This window comes from Lolium perenne, chromosome 6, assembly GCF_019359855.2.
Source record: "Lolium perenne isolate Kyuss_39 chromosome 6, Kyuss_2.0, whole genome shotgun sequence".
Lineage (NCBI taxonomy): Eukaryota > Viridiplantae > Streptophyta > Magnoliopsida > Poales > Poaceae > Lolium > Lolium perenne.
Window position 1 is genome coordinate 244893650 of NC_067249.2, and position 11050 is coordinate 244904699.

Sequence of the window (11050 nt, forward strand, 5' to 3'; positions counted from 1 at the left end):
AGATGCGCCAATTGGTACGCGTCCTGCACCTCTCGAAGCCAAAGCCGAAGAAGGAGGAAGTCAACGGTGGGGAGCCGCCGCTGGTTGCGTACATGCGCCAACAGAGGCTCCTCTCCAGCCTGACAACATGTCGGGTTACATCACAGTGTGGATGGACTCGGTGGGCGACCACAAAGCGTGGGAGGGGAACATCGTGGACGTGGTCGTGGTGTCGATTTGCGACTCCCGTGGACCGCTCGTTGACCTTATGCATGACGATGACGAAGTTGGATATGGCGGTACCTTGAAGGACGAGCCCACCGACGAACATGGGGAAGAACAAAGTCACAGACAACGATTACCAGTACTTCGAGTACTACTACTGCTGCGACCTCAATGTCGCCGATAGATTAGGTTAATTTAGGTGAATTTCATTCAAACTCTATAAAATATAATCAACTTTGAATGATAATTTTAATTATTGTTTGAATTCAAGTTTTTCAAATAGCCCTTCAGTGGACACGGATGGAAATGGACGTGTCCAAAACGCGGCACCACGCGAGGGCGTCCCCAAATCGCCCGATCCAGCTCTTTTGCCGGACATTGTTTGGGGGACGTGATGGAAATGGAAGATGCTCTCAGACCCAGCTCTCTAGCTAGGGAAGCAACGCAAGGTGTGAAGGCACCTGGGGGAGGCCTTGACAAAGAGCATCACGCATGCATGCTTTGAGAGGTGATGGCCCACGGCATGGAATGGATCGATGGGGGAGGGCGTGTGTGTAGCTAAAAAAAAGATGGCATAAACCTTTTGGGAGTGAAAAGGAGGAAAAGGCCAGGGAGTTTGAGACACCAATGAAAGGAAGAGAAAGGATTAGCCACTTTCCAAGGCAGAAAGATAGATTGCACTACTAAAAGTCATCAGTCATGGTGGAAATAAAGTAAGAAAGGAGGAGCTCCTGTCTTTTAAGATGGCATAGCTAGCTAGCAATAAGTGGGATGCACCCTGCAAAAAAGATGCCCCCCTTTGCACAAAGCAAGCACACCTTCGTTGTGTTTGCTAGAGAGGGTCTTGTTCCCTTTTGTTTTAGTTGGCCGCTCAGGAATTTCCTTGTTGAAAACGAATGTGAGGTGCCCAGGGAAAGGTTGAGCCCCATAAAAGGGGCAAACTCCGGCTTTCTGTGAAAAGTTCCTCAAAGAGTTTTTTTTTCGGCAGTGCACTTGTGCCTTTTGCTTTTCTATTTAGTCAAGCTTAACAATTCCTTGCTTTACCACTGCCAACACATTTGCCTCATTCTTGTAGTACGAAAAGATATTTGGTGATTGTACTGCATCTTTGCTTTTCCATGTGTTCGTAAAGCATGGGGTGCTTTTTTTTAGTGTTCGAGTGCTTGCATGCATTGCAATGACAATGATAAGATTCTCCAAAAACATCAAAAGGGGGGCTGCAAATTGAGCTCATAAATTCTCCCGTCCGAAAGTGCCTAAGGCTGGTTTCATACTTTCAACTTTTTTATATCTCATTTATCAAATGAGAGAATGTATATGTGCGCGTACAAATGTAACATTTTAGCCTCCGAAAATACCATGTTGTACTTTTGTACGTATTTACTTCATGCTTTTGTGGTGTTCTTGGAAAGAAAAACTAGAGTACTGTTTTTCTAGAGGAGAGAAAAAAATACACTGGTGCTATTTTGTTTGCCAGACAGAGCCCACTCTATGCATAATGTAGCATCATGATGAAAATGGCCCGCTCGCTCCTCTTCACTCTGTGGAGGCCGAAACAAGATAAGGCCTAAAACCCTTTTTTTTTTTTTGCGCATAAGGCCTAAAACCCTTTAAATCTATCCTGGCCCATTTAATTTTATCTACTTGGCCACAGAGCTAGCAGATCATCATCAATACTGAAAAGCTGGAGCTGACTTCGCCAGATGATTAGCTGCCAACATCAAACCTCAGCAATTGATAGGGACAAAGTAAACGAAATGATATAGCAGAAACTAAACGTCTAAACGGTGTACCAGGATTACATAGTCGCTACTGCTGCGGAAATTCAATTCGGCTCCCGGGTGCGTATGCTCCCTATACCTAAAAATTATATTTCGAGTTGTCGAAAAATTTTAACAAAAAATTCTACATGTACATCTCCATAATATATGTGCATTCGTCAAGTTTCATGAAAAATCAATATTTTTTGTGGTCTATGTAAAAAAGAGAAAATTTATCTTGTAAAAAACATTATTTTTAGCATTGAGTTTTGTCTTTTTTACACACGTCACATGACAAATCCATTTTTTATGAAACAACTTTGTGAGCGCGTAGCACGTGAAGATGTACGTGCGAACTTTTCGTTTCAATTTTTTTGAAATTCAAAATATGTGTAAGATGAATTTCAAAATAGAGGGAGCATATGCTCCCATGTTCCAAAACACCACTCCCCTACTGCTGTGGTCTTTATAATCGACTATAGTAGGTCGAAGGATGTACACGGAACTAGGTAAAACTGGATGATACACAGCAAGAGCTCTAGCAGCAGAGTGATGGTACTGAGAGCTGTCGGAGAGATTGCCTTGGAAAAATCAGTAGTTCCCGATGATTCTGGCTACCGAAGAGTACGTTCCGAGGGCAGCACTGATGACACCGACTACTATTATAACAATGCTTGCGATGACCTGAAATTGGAGAGGGTGGAAATCCGAATCAGCAAAGCCTGAATGTTCAGAAATCCTCTGCAGATGAGAAGAAAGCTAGGAAAGATAGGTTTATATGGCAATTGCTATCTTACCTGTGTACGTGTGGCTTTATTCTGTGTGATCTTCAAGAAGCACAAGGCAGGCATTATGATTGCCTGTAATCATGCAAAGATGTTAGAGAGAGTATGTTTGTTACTATGTCGTCTCTATTTCTTACGACAGACTATTTTCAGGAGAAGGTAGCAGAAAGATGTGATTGTTATTCTCACGAAACTGCCCACGGGGATGGTAGTCAGGTGGACCATTCCACTTGACAAACAGTATTTTATTTTCACAGTTTGATCTTTTCACAATTTGTAATTATTATATGCAGTTCAGCAAAATAGCACAGGCCATTAATGACGTACCACAAGTATACTAAGAAGGGATCCAATCAGAGCCATCACCAGACCTGAAATATGCAACCCCACAAATTAGAAATACAGATTGCAAACAAGATGACGACTTAAGAAGCTAAACTGCAGACAACAATTGTAGCCAGAAGTGTTTTTTGAATATGTAGCTTTATAATGCAGCCATTCATCAAAATTGAAACATTAGTAAGCAATACTTATTCATTTGAGAAGATCAGTGCAAGAGAAAAATCTTGAGAATGTAATGACTTCAAATGTTGTTTCAACTAACTCCGTGCCAATATTGGTACTTAACATTTGTAATGCGTCACTTTGCACCTTCCAGCAAAATCAATAACTGCATCTCATAGGAGACCGCAGTTCATGGAGCATTTGCCATTCCGAAGTAGTGTGTGTCCATAGCAAATGTACTTTCATTTGGAAAAGTGAAATGAAATATAAAAAAATACTACATGAAAGTAAATTGGATATCCTTCTTATGAGCAATGACACTGAAGACTGCATTCCTAGAAGACAAGAAAAGCTAGCATGCCATAAGAATGCATTCTATGAACGAACATAAGGTTCAACATTCATTTTCAAAAGAATGGACAGCAATAACAATTAGTACTGAAGAAGCAAAAAACGGATGCTATATCCAGAAAAAAAATAGGCGCACACATACCAAAGAATGGCAGAATAAAGGCAATGACAACAGTTGATGCAACAAGGCCAGTCCTCAGTATGACAGCGACAATTGTTTCGTTCAAAAATCCCTCAGGGCGCAACTCCTCTAAACTCCGAGCCAATGGGTTTAATAACAAGGCAAATCTGTTTGCGGTTAAGGACGAAACTATTCCATATCTAGTTAGGCAAGTGACAATCAACATAATCCTAGACACCTTAGCATTAGATAGTTTGAAAATAAATTTCCCAAGGATACTTGGTGAAAGGGTTGATCACCTGAAACACCAAAAAAAATGATCGGCATTAAGAAACAATTACGGTACCGGGAACCAAAATTAACTCTATAAACAATTTTTACCGTGGTCCACAGCGCAACTTTCGAGGCTAATGATTCTTTTGGAAGATTCAAAGTTATTTGTGAAAGAGTCTGTTCACCAAACATGAGATAGCCAAAAATAGCAAACGAGCCATATATGGCTGTGCAAATCGCAAAGCTGCAGAATACAATTATTCATACATTGAGAAGTTCAATCACACAATAAAATAACCAGTGTAAGAAAAAGGTTTTAATGCATACCATATAAACAGTGCCTTAGGGAATTTTGTGCGATCTGACATTGACTGGTAGATGTTCGGAAATACTGAATGTCCAGAGTAGCAGAAACCATAAATACCGATAGCAAAGGGCATGCCACTCCACTTCACTGCTTCCCCAGTCTGATGGAACCCTACACCTTCAGTAGTGCCAACTAAAGCAACAGATACGAAAACCACAAGAGTCGCAATCACACCTCCCGCTGCACATGTAATATAGTATGTTAATATTACTAATGATTGCTGTAATAAAATTAATTAAGCAAGCTAAGAGTAGCGAGACCTGAAAGGTATGAGAGCACCCGAAGATCCCTCAGCCATACTGTCGGAAGGACTACAAGAGCAGTTAACACTCCAAAGAAATGTTTACTGTCGACATGAATCCCAAACAAATTAAGATTAACGCCAGGAAAGATTGATGTCATATTATCACCTTCCAAAATAATGAATTCCACACAATATGACTGCATCCAATAAATACATGCATGAGATAAATGTTTCTTTTCCAAGAATTATACACGAAATAAATTTGAGGAACAGTTCGGTGATTAGCTCAACCATCAAGCAATTAGAAGACAAAATGAGCTACTTACATATAGCTCGGTATACAAAATAATCTGCATAAAGAAACATAAAATTCAATCAGTGATTCTTCACTATCAAAAAATAAAAATTTATGCATGGAAGTAAATGGGTTTGAAACTTGCATGTTTATTTTCTCAGCCAAGGGGTACATAAGATTTCTTTCTACAATGTTTTGGGTAGCTAAGGCTTAAACTTATTTTTTATAACTCTTACATAGCTTGTGAGTTTTCAATTATGGTAATGATCCAGAAAGGATCAGAATTACAATAGCTTGTCAATTTTAAAATATGTCAATGACCTAGCAAGGATCAGGTTGTCAAACTACCACCAAAGCACATAACAAAATGATAACAGGAGGGTAGGCACATTGCTTGTGTCTCCTCTGTTCACATCCGATACTTGCGCAAATAATTTAATTTCGTTTTTACGAAAACAAAAAATGAATAGTAATGATCTAGATAATGTATGCATATGGGGTAGGACTGGAGGTCTTAGAGCTTGAAAACAAGACTTTACTGAGCAAGTGGCTCTATAAACTTATGAATGAAGATGGTATGTGGCAAGAGCTGCTCCATAAAAAATATTTGCACTCTAAAACTTTATCTCAGGTTTCAGCAAAACCAGCTGACCCACCTTTTTCGAAGGGTTTAATGAATGTAAAGGAGGATTTTTTTTTTTGCAAGAGGTAGAGGTTCTTGTGTCGTTGGCAATGGGATTAATAATAGATTCTGAGAGGACATTTGGTTAGGAGATAAGTCTGTTGCCGAAGAATACCCGTCTCTCTATATCATTGTTTATCACAAAAATGTTACAGTTCAAAACGTTATGGCTTCAAATCCTCTAAAAATAGGTTTCACACGAACTTTGAATGGCAACAAATGGGGTAGATGGACACATCTTTTGCATCGACTCATATTGGTTCAGCTAACCGATAGTGATGATACTTTCAAATGGAAATATATTTGGAAGATGAAGGTTCCACTGAAGGTTAAGAATTTTCATGTGGTTTCTTCACAAGAAAGTGATCCTCACGAAAGATAATTTGGTTAAACGTAATTGGCAAGGTTGTGTTAAATGTTGTTTTTGTGATCAAGAGGAGACAATACAACACCTTTTTATATCTTGCCCCTTTACAAGAATGATATGGAGGATAGTTTATATGGCTTTTAATATACGCCAACCCTCGAATATTACAAATCTATTTGGGAATTGGTTGAATGGGGTAGCTAAAAAAGAAAAATCCCACATTGAATTCATGTGTGTGCTTTGCTTTGGGCGATATGAAATGTGCGTAATGGTTGTATCTTTAACAAAAAAAAAAGCTTCCCATCATTTTTGCAGGTTATTCCTTTGGCTATGCATTGGATCCATATGCACCAGGCTATGCATACTGGGTGTGCAACCAGCACAGGAATTCTACAGCCGGTGCGGTTGGCGTGTTGGTCGTCGTTTAACATGTTGATGCAAAGGTGATTTGTGTTGCTCTTTATCTTTTGATGGCTTATCTTTGTTGAGACTCTGTGTGATCCACGAATTGTAATAAGGGCTGATACTTAATATTCTGGCAGATCCATCTTATTATAAAGAAACCAAGACTTTTGTAGTCCTCAGACGCAGAGGACATGGCGTTTTCCCCTTAAAAAAACAATCTAGAATGTCAAGCGATCTACCTGGAAAGAGTCTTTGGCTCCCGAGCACAAGTGATCTCATTCTTTTAAAATATTCAAAAATCACATTTATGTGTTTAAAAAGAAATCATGACATAATCAATGATGTAACCTACAAGCATGCAAAATCTCAATGTGAAATTCTTTGTATTGTGGGCTACACAAAAATGAAAAAATCTGGTAAAATTTAGAGATTTACAAATATGCATATTCAGATCCACACGCTTGTCATTTTGTGTAGCTAAGAATACAAAGTATTTGAAATTGATATTTTGCACGTTTGTGGGAAACATCATTGGCTACACCCAGGTTTTTTTTTCGAAAATCGTAAATGTGATTTTCTAATATTTTGAGTGAATTCCACTTTTTACTCTCTAGTTATGCATTTGTGACACTAATTACCTTGCTGACTGAAAATTCGTGTAAATTACCCATTGTAAAAGTTTTGGGCCCTTGTTTTTGGATGCGTGTCCATTGGGCAAGGTGGTGATGATAGGGGTCCAAAAATTATCAAGACGATAGTGAGGAATAGTACATATGGATTAAAGAAGTTTGTAATAATCCTCCATGAGGCCCACCGATATTTACATATTTTATCACTCCACATCGATCTAGCAGCCTATCCTATCTAAAAATAACAATCCAAATGCTAAATTGGGGCTAAACCATGTTTAAATTCTCCTAAATAGGATGATTTTGTAGAAGTTCCACTAAATGGGGTTCACTCTAATATTTCAGAACAGCGAGATCACTGGTGCCCGGGAGCGAAAATCTCCACTGACAATTTACGCTATTATACAGAAACCAGGACTTACAGATATGATCAAGCGGCCAATTCTTCCAAAGGCAGCCTCCCCGATGTCTGGATAGGTTGAAATTCCATCTTTGCTCTCAAAACAGTACTTCAGAAGTACTCCAGTATAACAGCAAATTATCGCAAAAAGGGATAGAACTGCAAGACCAGCCCATCCAGCTTCATGAATTGTGAAGGGAGTGGAAAGAAGGCCAACACCAGCAAGTACGTTAATGCCTGTTGAAAAAAACGAAAATGCAATAGTCAAACGTCTTTTATTGTAAGCCAGTAACTGAACACCCCCCAGCTTTATATTTCAGTGTTTCTAGTACCATTGAAGACAGTCTGTGTAACACTGCATCCTTGGCCGACGTAGATTTCACCAGTATACTGAAACGAGAGTTTGTCATCTCTAGCTGAACCAAGAAGATGTCTTCGCAGGCTCTTGACAGATTCTAGTTTATCCGAGATAAGAGGTAACTTCGAGTCAGAAGCCAGACTACTACGGCCACCATCAATCGAGTACTTGCTCGTCGAAGGACCCAGGTAACCAAAGATCGGAGATGCAGCAATTGTGTAGGTGTCAGTTGTCTCCCTGCAACAAAATAAACAGCTCGTCGTGAGCATACCATCTGTACATGAAAAGAGAAACTGCTGGCATGTGTACGACAAGCTACTGAAAATGCCATCAAAGTCAACAGTTAATGATGCTTTATGTTCTCGTTGCACCAATCAATGCAATCCCGATCCCGATTGGTAAAGAAAATAAATACCTACTCCAGGTGCCAACACAGGTAGTGTCAACAACATTGAACGTTGAAATTTAATAATACTATTTTTATAAAATCATTACTACTACATCAGTAAATGCTGATGCTATGGGAAGCCAAAAAAAATCATTTCCTAGTTCCTTGTATCACAGGATGATTTATCGTGCGATTACGTTTCTTGTATCCTCAATTTCATATCTCGCATTATCGTTGTCAATGGCCTACCGGTTTCAGTTAACCTTCGCCGTCCGATCGAACAGATCATCAGCTCAACCAAATCGCGGACTGAAAACTGCTAGCATTATTGGATACGACCAGCTACTGAAAATGCCAGCAAAGGCATTGGCTAATGATGTTTTATGTTCTCGTGGCACCAATTAATGCAATCACGATCCAGATTTGGTAATAAAAATAAATATGTACTCCAGGTGCCAACACGTACAGGTAGTAGTGTCAACATTGAACAATGCAATTTAATAATATTCCCCCTTTTTTATAAAATGACTTCCTAGTTCCTTGTATATCACAGGATGATTTGTCACGCGATTACGTTCCTTGTATCATCAAGTTCATATCTCGCCTTATCGTTGTCAATGGCCTACCGGTTTCAGTTAACGTTCCCCATCCGATCAAACGGACCATCGGACCGCTCCATAAGCATCAGTAAATGATAGATAAAACTAAAATCAGAACTCATAATATTTTTTTAATAATATAGCAACTTGGCAAGTAAAAGAAACATTTCCTACTCCAGTACAATCCCATTTGTGTCGTTGGACGATTCGATCCTAAGATTAGCAGGAAACAGCACCATAGAGTCAATTTCATGCCCTATTGTCATCCATGGCCTACCGGTTTCAGTTAACCTTTGTCGTCCGATCGAACAGATCATCTGACTATTCCACAAGTATCAGTGAATTCTAGACCATTCCGAGCCTTCGACTAAGGTGTTCTTAGAGATCAAGTAAACAGGATCGGCTCCTCAAACATTTCAACCAGACACGTCAAAGGTCAATGATGCACTGTCAGTACTAGCGCTCTGTAGTCCCAATCACGGAGCGAACAGCTGAACCAAATCCACTCTCATCTACTGTACTACAGAGAACCAGCGGCGGAAATGGGCAGAGAAACCACAGCACACGGACGCTAACCGCTAATATCAGAGTAAAAATGAGCAGATTAGGCAGGAGGCGATCGAGCACAGCAGAGAATGCCGCCGCGCACGTACCTGTAGCTCTGCGGCCACTGGCGCGACTCGAAGGAGCCGACCCCGTCGCCGTCCTCGTCCTCCCCCTCGTCCCCCATGTCGCCGTCCTCGGAGTCGTCGTCGTCGTCGTCGCGGAAGCTGTCGCGCGGGCTCTCGTCGATGTCGCCGTCCTCCAGCGCCATCTCGTCCTCCTCCTCCTTCCGGCTCCTCGCCGCCGCCATCTCGCGGCACAGACGCAGGTGCTACAGGAGCTGCGGGGGAATGCGTGGCGGAAATCGAATCGAAGCAGGACGGGATGGGACGGGACGCTTCGAGATGGATGCGGAAGGTGGTAAAATTATCGGCGGTGATTTCGGGAGGAGGCGGGATTGGAGAAGATATAGGAGATGAGCTCGCGCGGGTGGCGACAAGGCGGCGGGAGGCGCGGCTGGCTCACTGGAGCTGCTCCCGCGCCACTGGAACTGACGTGTGGGCCGCGCCGCCACGCGTCGGCCGAGCAACGGTGGGGGCGGCGGCGGTCTCGCTCGGCTTGCTTCGTATACTGTATCATTGTGATCTGTCGTGGCGGTAGAACTCGGCAAGTTCGTGAATGCGGTGAGCTGGCGCCGCGCGCAAGTGATACACGTCTCTCTGACCCGTGGGGCCATGATAAGGACTTGCTGAATTGTTATGGCACACGCGTAATTCCTATCCAAATATGGGGAAGCTGGAAGTTGATCGATAGGTCTCGAGGAATTTTTCACAACTAATGCGAGCTGTTATTTGGACTTCACCATTTTTTTCGAGCGTAGTTGTTCAAAAATTTTAAATCCATTTATAAAAGTGTAAAAAAACGGGTAAACAACTACTTAGTTGAACTTTGTCGCTGGATCCTCTCGCTTCCTTTCATCTCTGGCGACCTATCTAGCGCAAGTAGGTGTGAGAGGGAGGATTGCGTCGATTTCTTTGTATGTTTTTATTATGTTGGTTACTCCCATGTCAAACTTGTGTCTCTTCAGCGGTGGTGTTATGTTGTAAACGTCGGCGAGTAGATTAAAATCTCTCGTGCCTCTTAGTGTTGTTGTCGCGGTTGACACCCAGGAGCTAATGGTGTATGCATCACACAAACCAACTCTTGATCGACGGTTTGTAGGTCAGTGTGCCTTGGCATGTCCTGACAATAGTTGGCGACAAGTTTCATAAGTTTGGTGTTCATGTCCAGCAATCTGGTTGTGTCCTCTGTCAAAATCGTGTTCTTACCTCACAACTTGTTTGGCTAACTGGTATTAGGATTCAATTGAGAACTCCATGGATTTCATAATGCCTAACCTTTATTCCTTTTGGTGCCATGTCATTTTGTGGATTTGTCAAATGAAATGATATCATCAATTTCATTTCATTTCTACCAAATGAAATGAATTGATGTGTGTCTCGAGATTATGTAAGCTTGTTGAGGTTTGGTCTTTTGAACTGTTTTCTTCTTCTTATTGCATAGCTTAGAGTAAATCCATTATGTGAAGGTTCGGTGCAACTTATGTTTTTGCTAGTTTAGTACTACCAAATTATTTTGTCAAGAACAAGTTAAGGATGGGACTTGCCTAGCCATTCAAATCTTAAGTACTACTCCCTCAGTCTAAAAATAGGTGTCTAAGGTTTATCTAAATCTGAATTATCTAGACGATAAACAGCGTATATATACATCTAGAT

At 41.1% G+C, this 11050-nt stretch overlaps 1 protein-coding gene across 1 annotated transcript; it reads right to left on the reverse strand.

The window, feature by feature from the left end:
• Positions 1–2415: 2415 nt before the first annotated feature.
• LOC127305634 (amino acid transporter AVT1A) lies at positions 2416–9796 on the reverse strand. The gene is made up of 12 exons (XM_051336138.2): positions 9386–9796; positions 7720–7982; positions 7410–7624; positions 4936–4959; positions 4626–4806; positions 4326–4545; positions 4107–4242; positions 4005–4024; positions 3747–3892; positions 3077–3120; positions 2762–2824; positions 2416–2648 (listed from the first exon to the last, which is right to left on the reverse strand). The coding sequence occupies exons 1-12, from the start codon at positions 9583–9585 to the stop codon at positions 2556–2558; spliced, it is 1605 nt and encodes a 534-aa protein (XP_051192098.1). The 5' UTR covers positions 9586–9796; the 3' UTR covers positions 2416–2555.
• Between the last annotated feature and the right edge of the window lie 1254 nt (positions 9797–11050).